This window comes from Lepisosteus platostomus, chromosome 17 (genome assembly GCF_059453375.1).
Source record: "Lepisosteus platostomus isolate fLepPlt1 chromosome 17, fLepPlt1.hap1, whole genome shotgun sequence".
NCBI lineage: Eukaryota > Metazoa > Chordata > Actinopteri > Semionotiformes > Lepisosteidae > Lepisosteus > Lepisosteus platostomus.
In genome coordinates, this window is record NC_142627.1 from 5,838,436 (window position 1) to 5,861,933 (window position 23,498).

General features: G+C 45.9%; 1 protein-coding gene across 4 annotated transcripts; it reads right to left on the reverse strand.

Annotated features, from left to right (window-relative positions):
• Positions 1 to 887: 887 nt before the first annotated feature.
• tnfaip3 (tumor necrosis factor, alpha-induced protein 3) lies at positions 888 to 22,347 on the reverse strand. Of its 4 annotated transcripts, none has more exons than XM_088609679.1 (9): positions 22,220 to 22,347; positions 17,223 to 17,564; positions 9,748 to 9,938; positions 8,499 to 8,640; positions 7,169 to 7,339; positions 6,284 to 6,464; positions 4,953 to 5,803; positions 4,178 to 4,392; positions 888 to 3,622 (listed from the first exon to the last, which is right to left on the reverse strand). In XM_088609679.1, exons 2-9 carry the CDS (start codon positions 17,527 to 17,529, stop codon positions 3,368 to 3,370), a joined length of 2,313 nt encoding a protein of 770 aa, XP_088465805.1. In that variant the 5' UTR covers positions 17,530 to 17,564; positions 22,220 to 22,347; the 3' UTR covers positions 888 to 3,367. The 4 variants fall into 4 exon arrangements, with proteins under 4 accessions (XP_088465805.1, XP_088465804.1, XP_088465803.1 ...); XM_088609678.1 differs by having other exon boundaries at positions 20,465 to 22,284; XM_088609677.1 differs by lacking the exon at positions 22,220 to 22,347 and adding an exon at positions 19,687 to 20,430.
• Between the last annotated feature and the right edge of the window lie 1,151 nt (positions 22,348 to 23,498).

A 23,498-nucleotide genomic window follows, 5' to 3' on the forward strand; every position in this document is an offset into this window, starting at 1 on the left:
ATACACGATGCTTTAAAAGAGTCTGAGACTCCTGCCCAAACTGAGGCCTTTCGCATGATATTATTATGGATTTCTTTTTAAGATAACAGCTTGCAAAGATAGTGCCTGTACAATGGTTAGTACACTTCCGGGTAATATTTAATCAAGGCCACTCATGCCTCAACTCTGCCTACAGTCGCTCAACTTCTGTTGGAGCTAAAGGCCAGGACTCCTGCCATGGGAGAGTTCGGCATTACCCAGCCCTCAGGGGTGCAGCATCATTGTACTGGTGAGCCCAGCTACTCAATGGAGGCCTCACCCGATGTGACAAATTCTCCAGACTTCCAGTATGGAGAACGAACCAGGCTGCACCACTGTCACCGATTTCCCATTGAAATTGTTTCTTCCAGACGATGGAAGATGGGAAATAACCATTGTCTGCAGGAGCCAGGATGTAGTGATGTAACTGTGCTGTGCAACCCCTTTTCAAGAACTTTTGCAGTGAGGAGCACATTTTGAAGCAACGCAGAGAAATCCTTGTGAAAAGCCCACACAATCATAAATCCGCCCTTTTCCCTAATTCATCCGCTACACAAGGTTTCTTGGAAATGCATCAGGACTATAAAACCATCATCCCCTTTGTAGTCTTAGTTCTTCACTTTCATCTGTAGTGCAGTTGCACTAGTCTCTCATTAAGCTAAAATCCCAGAGTGAATCAAGATAACTCATATAAAACCCAGCTTTGTACACATTGTGTTCACATCCAATAAACAGGGTATAAAAAAGAGCCACATATCAGCGTCTTGTAATTGGCCCCATTTTGAGTGAATGGGCAAAAAGACAAAACCACTACCACCGAAAACTGCCACATACAGTCAATGAACACAAGGAGAGAAAGAGGCAGCACGTATTCAAAATAATTTATTTCTTGACGATGTGCATAAATAAATTGTATTCATAATCTAAGTAATCTCTATTTTCCCAATGAATAAATACATGAAGGACAACAAAATAATAGCTTCAATGTTTCCTAACATAGCTCCTAACAGAGCTTGACAGAAAGGTTTAGCAAAATGTCATCAAACTTCATCCTTCTCTAGGATGTGCCAAAAGCACAGAAAGTACCATATTTGTCGGAATATGAACAGTTTGCTTCCTAAGCAACATCAGTTTTAAATATTTACATTGGGTTTTTTTTACAGAACAGCTTATTGAAGTATTGTGCAATTCTGCTTCATTGAATCCAGATCCAGGCAGATCTTTTTGAAAAGAAAAACCTTCCCTTTTTAGAGAGAGCTTACAAAGATCAAGATGGTCAGAAAGACCAAGAAGGTTTTTTTTTTCCCCCACTATTTCCACGACTTGTTGCAAATTCCACACTGGTTTCAGAAGAAATCACTTTGGTCCCTGTTGAACTGCAGGTCTAGATCAGAACAGATTTCAAGGGGAAAGACGAGGCCTAACCAAATAGGCCGTGATGCTAATAATGGTCAAAATGGCTTATTGTTTTTATGGTGAAAGCATATCAACATGATATTGCACAAAATTCACAGTTGCAAAATGCCCACAAAAACCAACCCATCAGAAAAACAAGGGTGTTGGCGCAACTTGAAGTCAAACAGGAACCGGCTCCGACTGTGAAAAGCAACTAGCCCAGAGCAGCGCAAAGGCAGGTTGTACACAAGGTGAGGAATCCCTGCCTGAGGCCTGCAGAACTTCAGAGCAGGAAAACAGCTTCTGCGTGTTTGATCTGCGGATGTCGAGCTTCCTGTGAGGTGTCCGTGTATGACTGGCAGTTTTCCAGGCCCAAAAGCCGTTCTGAGGGTTTACAATTGCTGGGTAAAATGTTTTATACACAAACTCTGCCACAGCCATGATTATTGGCACCCACTGTCTTCAACATTATCCTAATGTTCAAATAAAATAAACTATAATTTTTTGAATATAACGTGTTACTGTTAGAACCACACTTAACTTGACAAGCAGTCCCTTCTAAATTCCCTTTACTTGGGCGAAGAACTCTGCTGCAGCAAGTGATGGGTTGGATTTCTAGTGAATCTAAACCTTGGTTCTCTTTACCCGTACTCAATCAAGGTTTATAATTCTCAGGAGAACAATAACACATTTATCATGAGTAAAACAAGTGGGAGATGATGGGAGTTTTGTAAACTAAAAATTTTCAATCGGGGCATCCAGCTCCTGACTGGAAATCATCAGTGAATAATGAGGACTGCCTTTTAATTTGGGGCATAATACTATTAATCATTCCACCATCCTTTGGACAAGCTGCTGTACTAAAACTGCAGAGAAACTATAGTGATGAGTCACAGACACTTGTCAGGTCTGTATTGTCAGTTATCACCATGTGTCTGCAATTACTTATTATTTTCACTACACCAGGGCTACTGGCTACTTGACACACAGGTTTTCCACTCTACAACAGGGCAGCACATTGACTGATCCTGTAAACTATCATTTAAAGCAATGATAAGCACAATCACCAACAGAGGACTGGAGGAAATGCAGGGTTAAGTAACTCTGCACTACAGGGTCAGTGAAAGACTCCAGCATGCTTCCAGAGGTTTGTGACTGACTGGCTTCTTGCAGAATTAATTAGGGCAGCTCTCAGACTTTATGCAACTCGTGGACTTTATGCCAATTCTAGCAGGTCAAACCGATTCAGATATGACCAAGTGAACACTTCTTTCAGGCCTCCAAAGTCACTTTGTGAAATGACATAAAAATTCAAGTTTTTAATCATTATTGTGCTGTCAAACAGCCCATCGAGAGATTTAAGCACACATCTACGGGGGTGAAGGTTAGGGTTAAATGCAAACCTTACCTATGAAAATTGATCCAGTATTGCAAAAAAAAAAATGGTTTGAATATTTTAGTGTATATTTAGCACCTTCTTCTGACAAAACCGATCCAGACTTATGCTTTATCAGACACATTCTTGCTATCGTGGAGCTAACATTCCCAAGTAGCAGGATAACAAGTAGCAGCTTGTGTTTGATAAGTGACTCGGCACAGAGCTTAGCCTTACCCAGGTTAACTTCCCAGCTGACCGCTGTTAGATATACCCAGAAAGCAGAGTCTGCATTTTCACTTGCAGTGACGAATGTTAAACAGCTTTAGAGTGTGAATGTAACACAGGGATTAATCCCAATAGTATTGCCTAATGAAACACCGTCAACACAGGTGAACATTATCACAAAGGACGAAACGTCAAGTGTCTGCTGTGCTTCGGCAAGCTCAGTCATTTCTACACCACGAGCTGCGTCGAGCCGTCAGGCTGCTCTTGAGAGACAGAGGTGTTTGCCTCCTGATCACGTGAATGTTAAAGATAACAAGATAATAAGGCTCGGGAGTCCAAGGTGCCTTCAGTTTAACCCCTGTAGATCTGCTTAAAGTGGTCACACTCGTTGCAGTAGCCTTGCTTCTCCTGATTGGCGTAGTGGTCACAACCTTGGGTCCTGCATCGCTGTTTAGGCATCTCCTCAGCTGCCTGTCCCCTGCGGTGGCCCCTCACATCCCTGGAGTGGCACTCCGGACACATCTGCCCCCTGACTGACGTGACGTTGTTGCAGCTGCTGCGGCTGCATTTCACAGGGCTGTGCTGGTCCCTCTGCTGTGTTGCTCTCTGGATATTTCCGCACATAAGGAGAGGAATAAAACAACTGTCAATAAACGTCTCCATTTCTTTCCTTTCTTTTGCACATTTTCAGATATCCCTACATTAGATGGTTTAGTTCTTTGTAAAGGGGTGAGTTACTATTTGGAGTCTGGGACCAAAGGCTCACTAAGTGAAGGCATCTGAAAAAAAATCAACGCAAGGTGGATTATACTTAAACACGTTACGGGGAAACCAGTTTCCAACACGTCCTGTTGAAGTGCCGGGACAGTCCCTTAACACACAGTTAGCTTTTTTTTTTTTAAAATAAAAAAAAACCTCAAGAAACATCAAATGCTCACATCTGGTCAAACTCCAGATAAATCATTTCCCTTCCCCTGTTAAGGTTTTTTTAACGATAACACCTCAAACATTCAAGATCAGGTGAAGGAGAGGAACAGTGAGCCCTAGCGTGTGGGAGCCTTGGCACACGCCAGGCTCCTGTCCACACACAGAGGCCCGGCGGACTGGGCTGGCGGCGGCGGCAGGGTGGCGTGACCCGGCGCGGAAGACAGGGGCTCTCACCATGATCAGAGCCGGGCTGGGCTGTCTGGCTTCTCTCAGCCTCTCGTTCTGCTCCTTCACAAAGCACTTCTGGCAGTAGCCCTCGAACATGGAGCTGCCCACGTGGCTGCAGCTGTGGCCCAGGCACCGGGAGGAGTTCTGGAAGACCGGGGCTTCCGAACGGGCCTGGCCCGGAGACGGAGACCTTCTCTGGAGGGCCACGAGAGGCTCCTCTCCTGCAAAGGCAGACAGCTCTTTAAGACTCGCACCCTCATCGCAACACCGGTATCCCCCCAGACTCTGGCTAGCCCAGCTGATGTCCTTTTCAATGAGTGGATTCGTGGTGCTAACTAACTGTGTCTCCTGTGCTCCAAACTCGTGGAGTTCTGGACTGATGCACCAGAAACCTTCCATATCAAGGCAAGTCGTTTTTTTTTGGGGGGGTTCCTTCTTACGGAAGCTGAACACAGCTTTCCCCTGATAAGACCTGCATATCCTGGTGGAACAAAGGCTCCGTAGCGGGCGAGATCGTCATGACGATTCACTTTCTGTCGCTAAAATGGCCAAGCCATGTCAGCCATTACAGTGACCGTTACCACAAGTGTGAAAGAGGCCTTACGTTATAGTCCAGAGGCCAAAGACTTTAATAACGCTTCAGAGGCAGTTTACTATAATTCTGGCCCACAGTGTCTACTTTGATCAGTCAAGACTTTAACAGGAGCCTCTGAGATCTACCACTTATGCAACTGCGAAAGGGCATGAAAGACATTTTTAAGCCTCTCCTAAGTTCACTTACTGCAGTTGGTCTCGTACTCCAGGAAACACAGGGTGCAGAATCCCAGTTTCTCTTCTGTTCCAAAGTACTGGCAGCCCCGCTTCTTGCACGGCTGTGCCGCTGGGCCGGGGGCCGGAGGGCCAGCTTCCTCGGCGCTGGACACTGCGCCAGAAAGCTGGGGCCACGGCCACCCGGCTTGCGCCGCGTCTAGCCTGGACACCTGGTGGCGCGGCAGAGCCACCCCCTGGCTCCCAGTCCTTTGCGCGCAGGAGGGGCACAGCCCGTTAAACCCCCAGAAGGCCTCCTGCTGGCAGAGGCTGCACCGCGCGCCCTGCGGCGGGAGGTCGCGAGGGGCCGCGGGGGCGCCGCGGCCGGCCTGCCTGGCGCCGAAGCAGCGCTCGCAGAGTCCGTTCAGCTCCACGCTCAGGGTGAACAGGCAGCCCGGCGTCTTGCACTTCATGGCGTGGGTTTCGCTGTAGAGGCTGAGGCTGGGGGCTGTGGGCGGGGCGGCGCGGGGGCTGGGGAGAGCGGCGCCGCCCGGCGACCCGGCCCGGCCCCTGCTCTCGGGCTCCGACCCCGCCAGCGGGCTCTGGCTCCTGGGCCGGACCTCCGGCCTCCCGCCGGCCCGCTGCTTCTCGAAGCACTCGTGGCAGAAGGGCTGGGTGTTGACGGAGGCGTAGAAGGCGCACCTGTTGGTGGCGCACTTGGCCTCGATGAGGGACAGCTGGGATACGGAGAAGTCTGGGGCGGCCCTGGGCCGGGGCTGCCGGGCGGGCTCCGAGTTCTCCCGCCAGCGCTTGTACTCGTGGTTCACAAGCTGCAGGTAGTCCTCCATCAGGTCCATGTCCTCCGGCAGGTTACCTTCGTCCAGCCTGCGGACACCAACCAGAAACGGGCTGTGAGCTGAGCACCCTGGGAGAGCAGATATGGCGACACTCTGCACCTCGTGCTGCAATACAGCGCATCAGATGCTTTCCACAGCCCCAGGAATGCAACACAAGAGGGTGGTTTTATGGTTTTTTTTGTCTCCTTTCAGCTTACAGTAAAGTTACAACGGTCAGAAAGTCAAACATAGCACACGACTGACGACTGACAAGTACTTTGCCTCTGATTTCCTCTCGGGGACAAAGTTGCAATTTCACCAGAAGTTATGAAACAATATCAAGGAACAGCTGGTGTTGATCACTAAGTTAAACTTCTATATTTTTTTCTGGACTTTTATTAAGACGTCAGTCTGTTAGGTTTTGCGCATAATGCCATTTGTTTCCTAAAGGAAATACATAACATGATCTAAACAATGGTGAAGCTGTAGCCTCACTGGAAACATCTCTGCATGGAGAAGCTTCACTCACCTTGCTGCATTGATAATGTGCGTGGTATCATAGCCAAAGCCTTGCACGGGTATTTCGATGAGTGTCAAGTAATCCTTGATCAATTTATCCTTTTCCTCCTTCTCAGAATTGATGAGGAAATGCACTCTGAGGTCCTCAAAGACACCCCGTCCCGGATACGCTAATGGAACGGCTCGAATTTCTGCAAAGACATGCATGTTCAATTAGTTAATGGGGAGGTGGCTCAAGGGGAGGCTCAATGGCTCAAGGGGAGGTGTGCACGCTGACTTCGCTGGACTGCTCTTCGTCTTAGCACACCGCCAGGCACTGCTCTAACAAACTCTTATCATACCAAACCACACACTAAAGAATGGGCATAAACCAGGGTCTCCAACCATGATTCTGGAGACCCCCATTTCCACAAAATCCTCAATTTCTTCAGAGCTGGAGCACTCAATCTATGATCAATTAAACAGCTGATTGGCTAAATTACTAAATGTGTTTTAATGGAATGTAAAACCGATCATGTGTGTAGCACTAAGCAATGCAAACATGTAGTGTAGGTGGTACAGAGGATGTGGAACAATGAAATAAACAACCAAAATGCACTTTGGATAACAGAACTTGAACTTGAGGACGTGCTCTTTGCGTGCACAATCTTTCACGCTTTGCTCAGATCTCAGCAATGTTCATCTAGAGCTCTTCACAATGCATGCAGTAAAAAGACATCAATTCACGATGCAGTTTGCATCTAAATATAATGCATTTGAAAATGTTGATTAAGCTGTGGTATTGTGCAGGTTTCTCCATGAGCTGGACCTCATATAGCAGTTAGGAATGCTAAATCGAACTATATAAACTGCTTAGGAATATACAAGAGAGTTAGATGCAGTTAGATGTTCGCACCTGGACCGCTGTCTTTTATGGTGATGAGGGGAGCAAAGTGCTGGGAGTCGTAGCCGAGGACGACGGGATACTTGTAGCACTCCTCCGGAGGCCAGTGAAGAGGCAGGTAAATGCCTCCAACATGGAGAGGGGAGAAGGCGGTGCCAGACTTCATGCTCCTCAAGACCTGATCTGTTGAATGAAAAAGAAGCACCTGACATATTAACCCCACATATGAGCCTGAGACTTCAGGGCTTGACAGAGGAGCCAGAGCTAAAACAATCTTGACTGCTGACAGCAGTCATTCAGTCATAAAAAAAACATAGAATTCATCCACTCTCTTCCTTCACACACACCCTCCCCTCCCCCCAGTCAAACACAGTGTGCTTACAGAGAAACCCTGATGCCGACTCTAAAAGTCTACCAAGGTTCAGCTCTGAGTCTGAATTGTTTCTGTTCTACTCCCCGTTATCAGTCTTTCTCAATTGTTTCATTATGCTCAGGAATGGGACAAGGCATCTGAAATAACACCCAAGGTCAACACGAATACTGCATGTTGATATTTAGAGTCAAAACAGAATCCAGGGCCTTTCACAACACTTTCACAAGTGTCAAGAGTCCAGAGCTGGAGTCTTTCCAGTTCTTAACCACTTTAACCTGTGCCGATGACTTTCCCAAGAAGCAGCAATCTTGAATTTCTAAATGCAATAACTATATCAGGTTCAAGACATAGTGGAGAATTTGATCTCTAAAGGATTATTCAGTGCAAACACTGAGCTGTGCTAAAAACAAAAGAAAAGAAGTAAACATTGTCATCTCTCGGCTGAAATGCTACAGCCCTAGCTCGGCATTTCTAGGAGCCGTCCGTCAAAGGCAGCCCACACACGCTCGAAGACAAAAATGAAAGCTGACCAGAATTTCCTGACTGTGACTGCTTTCCCCTAACCCTTCGGCAAGATTCAAAAACATCTGGATCTCCAGCACTCATAAAACAACAGCTCTTTCTCCCCTTCAGATGCTGAATGACTCCTCTGCCACTCTGGGCTTCCTACACCCTACACTGTTGCCCTTTTGGTGTCCCAACACTCTTCTTAGAAATTCCCAGACAAACCTGGGCCCAACTTTTCTCTTTTATGGACATGACAGTAACTGGAAAACACTGCCTTTGAGCCTTAATCTGGAAGGAATCAAATTAGCCTCTTTGGCTGTGTCAGGCAAGACAAAGCTTTGCACAAACCTTTTTACCTGGGTAAATAAGTCCCATGTGTTTTCTCAGTACAATTTTGGAAAAAAAAGTGAAAACATCGGGACACAAACCACCGCACAAGTTCCTGCTTCATTCTGTTCGTACCTGCGATGATTATGAACGGCCTGCGAAGGATGTTGGCCAGAACAAATATGTGGATGTCCTCCAGCGAATCGTACTGAAGGCCGGTGCGACTGGACACAGGAGAGGCCATCTCCACCACTTTCTCCCACTCCTCTTCCCAGTTCTGTGAAGAAGAATGAGAATTCAGGCCTGGGTGTGCCTGAGAGACTATGGCATGTGAACTGCTCATTGCTGATTCACTGCATCATTAAACAAACTAGATGGAACACTTTCAATGTGACAAGCAGCAATAACAACACACAACTGGTGACTTTGATTGCACTGCATATCTGTTAAACTCATCCCTGCAAGAACTTTAGTGACAGTTGACGTTTTCCCTAGGGTGTCAGTCAGGTAGTTAAGGGATCTCAAAAGGAAATCTAGAAGCCACTTCTCCTGATCTGCAGCTCCTGATCATTGAATTGATCACCTTTCCGTGAGCAGTGCTGGAATCTGCACATAATTCTTTCGTGATATTGAGCAACAACAATAAAATACACTTCCGGTATTGCCAAGGTTACATAGCCTGTGACGACACAGACGATTTGAGGATGTATTATGAACAAGAGAACAAATCTGCTGACGCATGTGCTAAATTGTCTGAACACAGGTCTCAGGCTTTAAGTGCAGCTCTGCCATCATCTACCAAGCAGAGCTACATTTAGATGCAGCTTTGTGCTCTTCACTGAACTTTCCTGATTATGAGAACCTCACAGCTCTATTTCCTTCTGTGAAGAACAGCGCAGATTCAATACTTTGTGAAGACGGGTCTGAGTGTCACGCTTCCCAAAACCATAACACTATTCACCAGCCACTGCAAAGATGTTAATTTTCTGACACCCTTACGTCCAGGTATGAAGAACACTTTTCAGTTTCAATCTTACACTGACCAATTCTCAACTTACAATGTTTCTAAAAGCAAAACTAACAGTTAAAGAAGCAGCCTGTCGAGTGCCGACACCCTAATAACACCTGTTTTTTTTTTCCTCATACAAGAAAATACCACAAAAATCGTAGGGTGGCGACACAAACCTTTCTAATTTAAGATAAGCTAAAAGATAATCATCCCTCTTGTTTAATATTATAGCGTAAGAACAGGAGCATGCATTTTCTATGTCCAAGCTTTATAAACACAGCTGTTTCGTCTTCGCACTCCAGGGCCTGGCCCATTCTGTGCAGGGAGTGCATAGGGGGAGGCCTGTCGTAAGGAGAGAACAGCTAACGGACTCACTAGTGTGTTGTAGCGCAGGCCTGTCTGCGTGAACTCCTGCGACTGCAGCAGCTCCATCTGAAAGCGCACTTTGAAGTTGCGGGTGTCCGTCTCCTTGAGAGCGCCATACAGGGCCTTCCGCAGCACGAGGTCTGTGTCCTGGACCCCCAGCATGTACTGGGAAGCGGCGTGGAGCAGACAGTTCCCATCACCTGAAAACGGCAAACCAGTCTTCAGTGAGATTCGGCAGCGAGCTCTGCAGGGATCAGACATGTGCAGGGAGAGCCCTGTCTTTGAGGATCACAACATACACTTGCAAACATGTTATATGCTAATAATAATTCCTTATATACTTGAATAGGGCTCTGGTCATTCTCCTTAAAGCGCTTCACAGGTAATGGGGACTCCATAATGGGGACACCACCACCAGTATGCAGCCCCACCAGGATGATGTAACAGCAGCCACAGTGCACCAGTACGCTCACCACACATCAGCTCTCAGTGGGGAGGAGAGCAGAGTGATGAAGCCAGTTCAGAGATGGGGATTATTAGGAGGCCGTGATTGGTAAAGGCCAATGGGAAATTTGGCCAGGACATCAGGGTAACACCTCTACTCTTTTCGAGAAAAGCCCTGGGATTTTTAATGACCACAGAGAGCCAGGATCTCAGTTTTACTAGGGCATGAGCACACCGCAGAGCACACCGCAGGGTGAGCGCCCCCTACTGGCCCCTCTAATACCTCTTCCAGCAGCAGCCTTAGTTTTTCCCCAGGAGGTCTCCCATCCAGGAAATGACCAGGCTCACACCTTCTGTGCTTCAGTAGGTTGCCAATAGTAAGTTGCAGGGTAACATAACTGCTGGCATGTTAGACATTTTCAGTCCACTTCCAGAAAATACTTGATGTGATTTGTTTTCATGGAGTACAATCTGACCCGAGGCTGCAGTGTTTGCTATTATACAATGATCTGTAAGTTATCATTGTGGTGGAAGCTATTGCTTATAGTCTTTGAACCTTACAGATTTGGAAGAATCAAACAAAAAAACCCTTCCAGTCTATGAAAACCAGGACATTCCCAGGACATTTGTTTTCCTTTCCATTTCACGTGAAACAAAATGAAAAATGCATTTCACCACGTACGAGGAGCCAGATCGACACCCTTTCATTTTTGTCTTTTGAAAAGTCCTGGCTGTGCTCTTTCTGGACTTACACAATGTTGTGACCCCAAAGGAATAAGAAAAAAAACAACACCAGCCTCCCCAGAATAAAACAAAATTGAAAAAATAAAAACTGATAACAAAGTGTGTAAAAAAAGAAGAAGAAATATTGAGGGAATTTCCACAGCCCTTCTACAGCTGTTTTAATGTGTCTGTGTGCGTCTATTAGCCCCTTAAAACAGGAACTGAGGCGGAACTTGGTGATGTTAATAAATTACTGAACACAGCAAGTCTTAACTACATTTCCCACTTGACCACTACAACAGTCCAAGGCCCAAGCCCTGAATGTCTGAGCACACAAGACAAAAGCATTGAAGTTATTTATTCACAGGCAACATCTCTGCTCCCACTGCTATCAGGAATATCAGAAAGTGTATGGAGGCCTGGAATCGCAAGAAAGCTCAGGTCAATTCAGTGCTGTTTCCAACTGCCAGGCCCACAGTTTAAAACGTTTTACATGGGCAACTAATTTTCTCTGAATTTGTAGCGTTGGATGGGATGGAGTTACACTATGAAAATCTGCTTTTGTTTCAGGTAATCTTTTCTTTTTCCAGAACATTTGAGAATTAGCCTAATCTTGCTAGCTCAAACACGCACACGTGCACTATTAAAGCAAAGGTGAGGCTCCATCTGATTTCTCCAGACAAACCAGCCCTGGCAGAAATACACTGACTTACAGACGAATCAGTTTTCATGTTCTTTTTAATCACCCAAGATTGAGACCAAAGACCCAGAAGCTCGCTTTTCAGTGACTATTCACGCCTGTAGGGTTGATCGCTTTCCCTCTCATCATATAACTGGTAACCATTAACTCCGAGGCAGATGGCACAACCTTTGCACTGAGCTTCATCGCAGGCAAGGACTCACTTCCTCATTGTGCAATGAAAGACAAATGGTCTGAGCGCAACACACAGCAGCAGCGATGGAGAAGTGTTCATATGAAATACCCTGAACAGCAAAAAAGGAATTTCCCAGTGTGCTGTTCTGACTAAGTGCTGGGTGGTAGTCATTGTACTTTTTTTTGTTTCCCTCATCTTATTTGAGACATAAGAACCATGAATTAGCACTGGACTTTCCAAGGAGGCGTGGCTTTGGCGCTGTTGGAATGGCTGTTTTTTTAAAGCAAATTCTCATGAGCCAATAAAGAGTTTTTTTTCTCTAAAAAGGGGAAGTTTCAGTTCTTACCGAACACCTACTGCCTTCCTCATTCTGTTCCGTTCCCCTGTCTGGACCAAGAGCAGACCGGCTGAGGCGAGTCAGAGCAAGCGGAATTTTTAACTGCTCAGAGAGCAGGGCACAGACACCTGTTGCCAGCACAGGCAGGCGGCAGAACGAGAGGAAAATACCCTACAATCTGACATAGTACCGAGGCTTGGCTGTGGTGGCCCACCCAGTGCGAGTTCAAAGGGACTTGCAGAAACCCTGACTGACAGGCGGAGAGACAAAGCAAAATAAAAAAAACACCGTTTGACGCAGAAAATTTTGAAGCGGGCAGCAAATTCACCCCTGACTCGTAGTTCCTCAAATATCACACCATTATCAAACTTTCTCACCAATAAAATGGAAAATAATTCATTTTTAGTATTTTCAAAAGTTAAGACATTTCCATTAAATAATTCTATGACTCTTTTAGTGTTTTGACCGGCAGTCTCCTGGGACACAGTGATGGGCTGTGCATACTGTATTTTTTATCTGCTACCACTGAAAAGGAAGGCAAACCCAGTCCACACATCTTTAATAATCTGAGAACCAAAACAAATTGAAAATTGAGGCACAAAACAACCTCTGAGACTCTTTTTCTATGTATAAAAATGTTCCCTTGTGTTTTGGTGGGAAAAGACAGAAAAATCTGCTCATACATTTGCTGCTTTTCTGTATTTTATAAAAAAGATCCATCACAAGATGCGAGTAAACATATTGAATCAATATTAATAAAGGTATAAAAAAGGTTGTTTGGAAGGTTCTGTTTTCTTTTCTGCACAAGAAATTAGAGTCTGCACATTTATCTGCACATATCTGAACAGATCCTCTTTATGGCCCACTGTGCATTTAAGAAGACACTCTATGTTGCCTTCCAACTGACTGACTTTGGGCTTGATGGATTTCATGGTCTGCTCATGATAGAAGATAGAGCTCAAGACGCTCTCTAAGAGGTGTTAAAAGTAAAAGATATTACACTGAATAGAAATCATGTGTATTCTCTGCCAGAGCAAACAGTTCTAACCAGCATTTACTCACTCATAGTTGCCTATGCTGTGTGATAAATGAAGTAAAATCCCGTATGAGTTTTAATTTAAGAAATCTGGACATTCCCCAGCAGAGAAACAGTGACTGAAATGCTGCGAGTGTTCAAGGGCAGAGAACTAATGGGACATTCAAATTCTTGGGGGTAAAAAATTCACAGCTACAGATTACACATCCAAATACTCATAACAATAACACAGAATTGATGATGTAACATGCGGGAAATAGAAATAATCCAATTCTTACGTGGAGCACAAAGCACTGAAATGTGGGTGCAGCCATCCTGAAATCTCCACACCTGTGAAAAACCTCGAAATCCAAGGTGAGGCTTATCCCACAGCGCATCCGTGCAGCCCAGCTGTTGCCGACCGGGTGACGTACTTTCAGGTTTATCTGGTATATTTCACCATCAGACATTCCTATCAACATGTCTTGGATCAACTCCCAACTATCAGGTGATGCGCTGTTTCATTATTCACTGGTATATTATAATATGAGGTAATATTTCTGCGTCATGCGTGCAAGCTATTGGCCCACTTCAAACTGAGAACAATTTTGATCACAATTATGTCAGGATGGTGGTGTTCTTTATTTTGTTGATATTGTTCATCTCAATGCAATTCTTTAGTTAAGTAGCCTGGATTAAGTAGCACACATTACTGGAAAAGTTTTTGCATGTACCAAAAGTTAGTTTTAACGTGGGCCTAGAATCTAAATAATGGGAGAATTCTTGCTTTTAAGTTGTATCATATTTAGATTTTTAAATAACCACAGATCGCTGTGTCTGTTTTCTTTCTCCAAACGAATAAGGCACGAACACGTGACTTGAAGGAGTAGTGTCACAACTCCTTCATATGCACTACATGACCTGACAAAACATCAGGCCTTAAAAACATGTAGCAGAATAAACTTTCACCTCAACACGCCTGGGCTACAGTTACTGAGCTGCATCTGCAGAAAGTCCCCGTCTGCTCTCAAGTCTTCCACTTAAGACCCAAGACTGGGTCTTGCATCATCTTCAACCTACTTCGCTACACCCTGCTCTGTCCTGCTCTTAGCTTTCAGCTGACACTGAGTCTTGTTATGAACCAATATGAATTATCACAAGCCTGCAATAAAGTTTGTACAAATGGCTGTAAAGGATGGAGTGGTGTTGTGTTATTGTGTAGTGTAGCATCTGTGTAGACCTTCCGACAGTGGTCTTAAGTTTCAGTCTATTAAAAGCATTATTGCTACGTCCACTGGGAGATATGAAGAGTATGCTGCTACCCTGTTAAATCAACTCTGGTGGAACCAATTCTGTCTTGGCTCAAACTCTTCCAACAAGAGCACCATCAAAAAAATTGTTTTTTTTGCCAGCAAAGGAACTCGATCACCACAGGTGTGCTTCGACTGTCTTGAACTTAACGACCATGCAAGCAAAGCATTTGATTTTAATTAAACTACAGATGTGAAAAGCACTTGGAAACTGACTGGTAGTCGTTTCTTTTTGCCGTCTGGTGTAATTGGAGAAGAGAGAATGTGTCAACATCAAAAACCATTAAGTCAAGCCTCATCAAGTGTCCGTCACTAATCAGCACACTGCAACACTTAATAATAATAATAATAATAATAATAATAATAATTGCTTACACTTATATAGCGCTTTTCTGGACACTCCACTCAAAGCGCTTTACAGGTAATGGGGATCCCCTCCACCACCACCAATGTGCAGCCCCACCTGGATTACACACTCAATTCAGCCACACATAGCATTTCAGGCAGTCACAAGGGAAGACTCATGTCTAATGCCCAGGTGTGCCTGATAGCTGCAGTGCCGAGCGCAGCGAAGCAAGAAATCCCACATTACTGCACTTCTCCTCCAGTCCAGTCTACACAAGCACAGAACACCGCTCCATTGCTACCCTTACTAATGCCACCTGTATAGAAAACACAGGACTAGGGCTCCATGCAATGAGCTCTGGGCTCCTGCTCTGTTCTTGTGTCTGAAGTACTGTGCCTCTCCTGCGTCTCCTGACTGTAACACTAATTCCACAGCATGAGGGTTCTGTGATGCAGAGTCCTTGAGTCATTCCTTAACACTGGGCCGGGGGGTTTGGGGGTGGTGCTAACTCTGACCCACAAAAAAGTCAAAAGCTTAAGACTAGAACAGGGCAGAACAGATTTAAAATCAGTTATGTTATGGGGCTAATTTTACTTCTGGAAACAACTGTGGGCGAATAGAGTTCACCCACTCTATAATTATATACTGTAGAGTGGGCAATAAAAAGCTCAGATCTGTCCCACAGATACATGTATTAATTGGCATGATCTTTGTCTTCCTGTGCTTACTGCAGAGTCATGTGATAAGAAGCTTTCCCATTAGTCATGGTGCTATTGTCCACTGGCGGGAATGAGCTCCATTGTCTGTCACCAGTCTGCGTCACTTCCATACAGAGCTCTTTCTTAAAACAATCCCTGCTCTGTCATTCTGAGCTCAGACAAGAAATTCCCTGGAAAAACAGAACTATTAACTATGCCGAGTCAGGGATTTTGCTTGTGACAGGAAGTCAAAAAGTCCATCTTCCTGGTAAAACAAAAGCAACCAGGGCCACTGGGAACACTTGAGGTCAAAAAGGTTAAAAATCTAGCACTGAACTGAAAGTGCCAGATCACCGCTAAAGACTGACCCCAAAATCCACCTCTTTTCACAAGTTCCCCAAAGAAATCCAAACATCAGATTGACTATTCTCAAGATGTGTCTAAACGAGATCTCTCTTAAAACATTGCCTCGTTGTGTATTGCTGGATTTTCATACCTTAAGCAAACATGACTGGGTTGTTGATTAATGTAGCCTTTATGGACGGCGATTCAAATTTTGTGGCCTAAATTTGTCCTGACGACTGGAAGCGATATTGCGTACATTACCAGCTTGTCAGCACGTATTAAATGCCCCAGGGCTTACTGGAAAGGAAATGCCCGAACCAGGGGACAGCACTGACGTCCCTACCAGTAGCTCACAGAAGAATGTGAGCACTCAAAGCTCTAAATGTCTCTGCAGACGCACTCTAGTCCTCACACCCCTTCCATCCAGCGCAGAAGTCCTCTTCGCCGGGGGGGGGGGAGGTGTAAAATGACGTCACTGGATTTTCCAGCGAATGGGGACGAACTGCAGAGATGACACAGAAAGCTGCTCCATGTGGCCCCTGCAGCCGTGACGTCAAGGTGGTACCCAAGTGACTCAGCCCGTCTTTCTCCGGACCCCTTCTGACTCAAGCCACGAGCGAGACTCGCGCCCCGCGGTACCGCCGGCCCTTTCCAGTCCGCACGAATGGAATGAGCTCTTCCACAGTGCCCCGTCAGCCTGCTTTCGCTTTTCCCTCTGGGAAGAGCTGAGCTCACGCCCCCTTGCAAGGGACAACGCAGACAGCAGCTCCAAGTCCACCCCTCACTCAAACTCCCAGATTCAGGTCTGTCTTTCTGCCAGACCATGTCGGTTTGCTGCTGTGCGGACCAAGTCCTGCTGGAGCCCACATTTCTGGAGACAATCTGGCCTACAAGAGAGGCTTTACTTTACTGGCCACTGATTCAGAATGCCAAAGGCATCGCCGTGATGAAATCCCCTAACACTTATAAGGTGCATTATATTTCTGAGTAATATTCCCCTGCTGGGATGCTGACAACATGAATACCTGCTTTAGACAGGACCCTTCAATCAAATGAGTAGCTGTGAGCAACACTCAAAGATAGGACCTCTATCCATGAACTTGTTCTAGAAGACAGGGGACCATACAGGTGAGAATTCCTCTGGAGGTGCTGTGTCACCTGGGAGATACAGAAAGGCAGAACTTTGATGCCAGAGAAGGGGGGGACATTCAAGGCTTTCATGCTGGTGGTATCTGGCTGGGGAGAGTTAAATCCCACTCTCGAGTATGAAATCTCTCGACTGAACTCAGAACCCCGTGAATGCACACATGCTTCAGACCCACACCACTGAACCCCCCCACCACCACCACCACCACCGCCAGCGCCGGACGGCAGACGGGATGCCCTCTTACCGTTCGTCCGGAGAGGGACGAGCCTCTTGACCTCCCGGCACCAGTTCAGCTTCTTCTCCCGCTCCAGGGACGTCTGCATGGCCTGGTCCAGGAGCGCGGCCTGGATGACCTCCCGGAACCTCTGGGGGAACTGGCTGGTGCGGAACATCTCCAGGGTGTACCTGTGCATGCTCCGCAGGTGGTGGATGATCCGGAGAGGGGGAGTGGGCTTGACCACATCGTCGGGCACCCGCTCGCGGATCTTCACGGTCTTCAGAAGGTTGCTCACAAACAGGAACTTGGGCAGAAAGTTCTGGTCCTGGGACATCTTTTTTCCCCCCAATAAATAATAATAATACAAATCTGCAAAGAAGAAGCGCACTTATTAATCATCGGTCTTAAGGCAACAACCTACAACAAGAACATTTAGATGCACAAAGGGCTCCTGGAGGCCGGCAATGTATCTTTTCCTCCCTTAATTTAGAGTCCCAGTTAGAAATGACGCTCTGGATATCTGTCGGCCCCTTGGGAAGGACCTCCTGTTACTTGACCCACAGTGCAATGCCACCCTGCACTGGCCTGACCGGGAGACAGGAAGACGGCGCGCGCACAAACCACACACAACCGGCCTCTCTCTTGAATCCCGCAGCTGCACCTGGGTGCCAAGCGGCGCACTGACGCAGGTCCGACCTGTCACAACGTTCAGGCGCAGAGACCACAAGACCAGGATTACTGGCGCCAGCAGAGTCACTGGTAGCTACATGCAGTATTCCAAACCAAAATCACACCCCAGATCCTTTCCCCATCCACCCGCACCCCAGCCAGACCTTCCCTTCACATATTTATGTACCTCGACCGGCAGCTCTGGTTGTTGTGCTGGCAACGACCCTGCGAGCTTTACTGGGCTCAGGCCCAGAATTCTCCAGTCCTAGCCCATCCCGAGCGCGGGACCAGCGTCAGCTGACCTCTAGACGGGCACCTGACCGCAGGTTGTCAAAACGGGACCAGTCCTAACAGTCGCTGCCAGTCAAAACTGACCAATCGGACGAAACGTTTGACCCTTCAAGCCGCCTCACAAAATTCGAAACAGAACTACTGAGGTTATCAATCGACATTGCAGAGAGCCTCTGGGAAAAAGTCATCAGACTTTTCTGATTTTAGTTACTGAAGCAAAGGTGTATTTATTGAATTGAAAATATGTGAAAGAAGGTGAGACTAAAACGCGCGCATGTTTTAAAGAATATTTCACACAGAATATCCATGTAAGATTCAGGTTATTTTATTGTACATTATCACTGTAAACTGGAATACAAAAGCCCAGTGACTGAGACATTACATTTTTATTAGCCTCCGGTAAAGAAATTGATTCCATATCATTGCTAGAATTCCAGCCGACGTTTTGAACAAATCATAGATTGAGAAGCCGTGTGGAGGAAAATATTCTGTGGCCCCAGAGGTACTGCACAGTGCTAACTAGCGTGTCTTCACTCATACGGTGCTCTGCTGCACATGATTAGGCGACTTTAACACAGGGCACGAGCAAAGAAGCCCCAAAAAGGCAGACGGCACCCCAGACACAGTACCGTGTACGGTATGGGTCTACACACGGGGGAGAGACGGCGCTCGTAAAATAGAGGCCAGATTAAAATGACTGGTCGATAATTAGGTGCACGTTTTGTTGTCATACATTTGAGATTTCTACGCATTTTCATAGCTTTCCCCAAGGCCGATCGTCAGATTTTAAAATACCAAAATATTCCAAACAAAAACCATCAGAAAGACGCAACAGCGTTCACGATGCCAGAATCGTTTTAGCAGTCCGCCCGGCAGAGCTGCTGATCGCCAGAGCGACAACACTCCACTGCAGTCTAGCGATCAAGTCCGTTCATCTCCCGGTCTGCTGGGGAGCAGGTCAGTGTGCTGTGGACTGCAAGGATGCGCGGTTTATAGCGCCCACTGTCCGTCAAATGCACTCAAGTCAGAATCCTAGGAGCCTTTCGGTAGTTAAAGGACCGCAACATTTTTTTCAACACAACTAGCCATAATCCGAAGAAGTCTTTATGGTTATAGCAATCGGTTCTGAACTAGTGACAGCAGGCACCAGACTGTGTGCCGCACGATGTGCACGCGTGGAAACGCACCCCCAGGAAGAAGAACGCACTGATCTATATGATCCTATAAGGGTTATATATAAAAATGCAATTGTAGCAATCTTCCCTTACAGCCCGGTTCACAGACCACGTCTTTCATAAAACGCACTCGTGTCTGGGGTTTACCTGCAGACTGAAGTTTGTGAACAGAACTGGCGTTATCGCTCCGGTGCGTTTAAAAAAATCAGACAAACATTCACATATATGGATAAGAACTGTGCCGGACTGACAACACTTAACACCATTAACACAAGTAACTGCGACCAAGAGCGCAGTTTCAACGGCAACGAACGAATGAACTGGAACAGAATATTTTAAAAGCTACCAAAACTTACCTTTACAATGTATCTAGGACAGACAAAACTCCTCGATGCTGTACTGTACAAAAAGGTAACCCTGAACCCCAAGCTCTAGACTGTATAACCCACAGTCCCAAACGCCATTAAACCTTCATATCCTTTGGGTAGTATGATTGCTTCTTGGTTCAGGCTCCACTCACTCAGGCTAGAGACTTGTCAACTAAACAAGAAAAAAAAAACGACCTCTAGATAAGTTAGAGACATTTTTTTTTTCACATGGAAAAGCCCGGGTGGGGATTTCCAGTATGAGGGACTTTCCACTTAAGCTTGCACAATTTTAGAGGTACTAAAATACGCTCATCGAACGCTAGGGGGAGAAAGAGAAAGACACTCTGGAAAGCTGGTCTGTTGTCATAAAGAAACCTTACATAAGGACACGATCAGACCATTCATAGACCAACGCATGATCTCAGATCTTGAAGTCCCTGCTCATTTTTAAGGGAATGTTATGACCTAAAGTATCGCCCAGCGGTAAAGAAAAACACATTATTCTTAATAGTATAAACTGCATGCGTAATGTATCTGTAAAGGAAAAAACACCACTAATGGTGTCTTTTCCCTTTGAAAGTTTGATGTTTTATAAAAAAGTCAAATATTTTAGCACCCTGATATTCTAGGCATTAAAAGACCGCTTGCTTTGTAAAGCACAAAAACAAAATTACATTTTCCCGGCAAAAGTGTTCCTATCCATCCAACGGTCTTCCTTAAAACAGAAGTCAAGCAACATTTGTATATTCAGAAGGGTAATACGTACAAACTGTATATTTCACTTTTACTTCGGGTGAGCGTGTACGAATTTGGCAGCAGTGAAAGGTAACGAAAAAGACAGCTGATCACACACGCATACTGTACTATTAGATCAGTATCAGCAACTTGTTCTGCTCCTTTAGAAGCGGGGGAGGGCATCAGAAGGCAGAACCCACAAGCCCTCAGGACATCACTCAATCTGTCTCCTCCCAGACGCGACTCCTACTGGCTGGCTAGTCACCAGGATTCTGCCAGGCGGATTCAGACATCCTTGTAAATACCCGAGCTTTAAAAAAAAAATCCAGTAGGCCTCCACACTCTGGCGTAAATACCAGAAAAAAAACACACTGCGTTTTTGGGGAGATCTGGAGCTGTATTTCTGTCTCGCTGCACCAGAGTGGCGAGCATGCGCTTCTGCAGTGTGGTGCTTTCAGGAGTTAGGCTGAGGGAAATTATTTTATGATCTGTACAGAAAGGGACGTCCCAGACTGGAGATGAAATGTGTCAGGGTCTTTCAGGCTCTGCGGGGGATGAGTGTTACTCCACAGCCCCCATCTGAAGGAGAAGCTTGAAGTCAATAAAGTGCCAGTGAACTTCCTCCAGTTTTTGAAAACAGCCAGGCCCCCTGTTCTCTCTTTCGGGTTCAGCTTCAGTCTTCTTCAATGCCTGGAGGGCTCACTGAGCTCCTCCTAGCAGATGGTCACTTGATCTCCAAGGAGTGATGATCAGAGGAAAAGCACCTTGTGGACAGAGGCCCTTGTGCCTGCTGTGAGTGTTGATGAACTCATCTCCAGCCACTTTCACACCTCACACAGGATATTGTGTAACACAGAGAGAATCCCTATCTCCCTTTTGGGTTTGCATTCTAATAGCTAGACTTGAACATAAGAAAACAATGAGAATAGGCCATAAGGCATGTCTAGTTCTTTAGTATCTAATTGATCTGAATTGATCTAATTGATTGAATGATCTGAGAATCTCAATCCACCATTTTTTTTTACAGAAGCCAGGACATCAAGATTCAACAAAAGAGCTAATAGACATCTTGTTCCAGACCCTCACCACCCTTAGTGTAAAGAACGGCATTCTTTCCTCAGTTTTAAAAGTACTTTCCCTTTCTCCTGTGGGTTTGGGGTTGTGTTTTTCTGGCAGAAATAATGCCATGATTTAAGGGACTGCCAGGGGGAGAATTCTGCTTCGTTCTTGATTTGTGGAAAGTTTTTATAAAAAGAAGATTTCAGTCAGGCAGAAGCTTACACAGCAAAACAACAAAACAACGTTTTTTTTCCATGAAATGATCATTTTAATTTTAAAACAAATTCTATTCGGAGAGAGAAAAAATCAGCAACCTGTTCGCCCAGGTAAAGTGTCTCTGTAGGAGCTGTGTGGCAGTTTCTTTCTGTTGCAATGTGACATAACCAGGGGTGTGACTGTTTAAAACGCGATCTTTCAACACAGGCAGGTTCAGGCCAACAAAACACACAAAAACACCCAGCTGTAACGTTTAAAGGCCCGAGTTGCAATTTATTTTACGAGGCGGGGAAACGCCTAACACCATCACCTAAAAACAAAAGCAAAACAGTCTCAGCTCTTCATCGAGCTTCTGCTTAAAATTCTTCATGAAGCCCCCGTCTAATATAAGCCGAGCAGCTACACTGCTGACCGGCCACAAACACAGAAAATTCTCAAACACGGTCCCTCCAACACTCTACACAAAATTTCCAAAAATCCACAAAATTCGGTTTCGTTTCCCTGAACTCACAAAGTCGCTCTGCTCCCTGCTCGGTCCTTCCGCTGGCGAGACGTACAGTACGCGCAGGGGCTGTCCTGGAGCAGCAGCAAGCCACGCCCACAGAGAGCCTCCGAGAGCTTCCTGTTCCTGTTTTGTAGTCACCTGCCTTCCTGCGGCTGGTCAGGTGACTGTGCGAGCAGCCCCTTCCCCAGAGGGGTCTGCGGAATGTGGTCCCTGCTGGGGCGGTGCTCTTACAACGTGTTTCATCCCAAGACCGTAGCCAGGCAACAATGAAGCCTGAACTCAGTCCCTTCGGGTGTTTATTGGTGTCCCTGCAGAGGAACAGGAGCTGTGCTGCCTCAGGCTCAACATCACAAATCAATGTAAAGTGGGACATGTTAATATTGCACGTACATGTATCCACCATTGCAGTATTACTACTTAACCACACCATGGAAAGTATTGCTGGGATCTGTTAATTTAGCCTTCACAAAAGGTTATGCTAAGATACAATAAAGCTGGCTTGCTTGAGCAACTTGCGCTGCATAACAAAGCATAACAAAATGCAGGACCAACAGCCATAAACGTACCATAAACAGGATAAAGCAGATCAATGCCTGCTGGATATCAAAGGACAGGACAAAGTAGTTCAACATAAACTATTTATTAAAGGACAGGTCTGTTTTGCACTGCAGACCCAACGATTGTGTTGCTGTCCTTATTGTGGAAGACCGAGTCAGAAAGTCAAGACAGTGACTATGCGTGGGAAAGGTTTTCTGTTCGCACCTAAGACCACTGTCTTAGGTGCAAACTAAAGCCTGTGATTCCTCACACCCATTCAACCAGAGAGAAGTGAAACAGACTGCAGGATGCCAAATGCCATCTTCCTGTCCTGGTTGTTTGACTTCTGACACTGCCCCTTTCCCTGTATGTTCCTTTGATATGTTAAAGTCTTGCCTACTTTTAATGTATAAAAAGGAAAGTATAACTTCAGTAAAGTGAGCATGTCTTGAGTGCTAGGGGGAACCCTTTCTCTGTGATATGCTCCCCTTCAGCTGATTGTATTAAAGATCTGTGTTTGACAATCTCCTAACCTGAGTGAAGACTGAGTTTTCTTCGACATTATTGAGCTCTAAAAAACTGAATCTGCACTGGACTGCGTCCTGCTCCTTTGATGAACATCCTGCTCCTTTGATGAACAATTTCCCACAACAACTTCGTAATCAAGGGTTGCTCACAGCTGTCCAACGGGAGTTCAGCAATGATTCACTGGGTGTGGGGGGCGTGGGCTCTCCCAACACCCTGGGTG

What these genes read in the sequence shown, in the direction of transcription:
- tnfaip3 (XM_088609679.1), bottom strand. Translation starts at nt 17,529, where the DNA reads ATGTCCCAGGACCAGAACTTTCTGCCCAAGTTCCTGTTTGTGAGCAAC. An exon ending in CGTCCCTCTCCGGACGAACG is followed by an intron (nt 9,939 to 17,222) that starts GTAAGAGGGCAT and finishes TGCCGTTTTCAG; the next exon opens with GTGATGGGAACTGTCTGCTC. An exon ending in CATAAAAGACAGCGGTCCAG is followed by an intron (nt 6,465 to 7,168) that starts GTGCGAACATCT and finishes ATGTCTTTGCAG; the next exon opens with AAATTCGAGCCGTTCCATTA.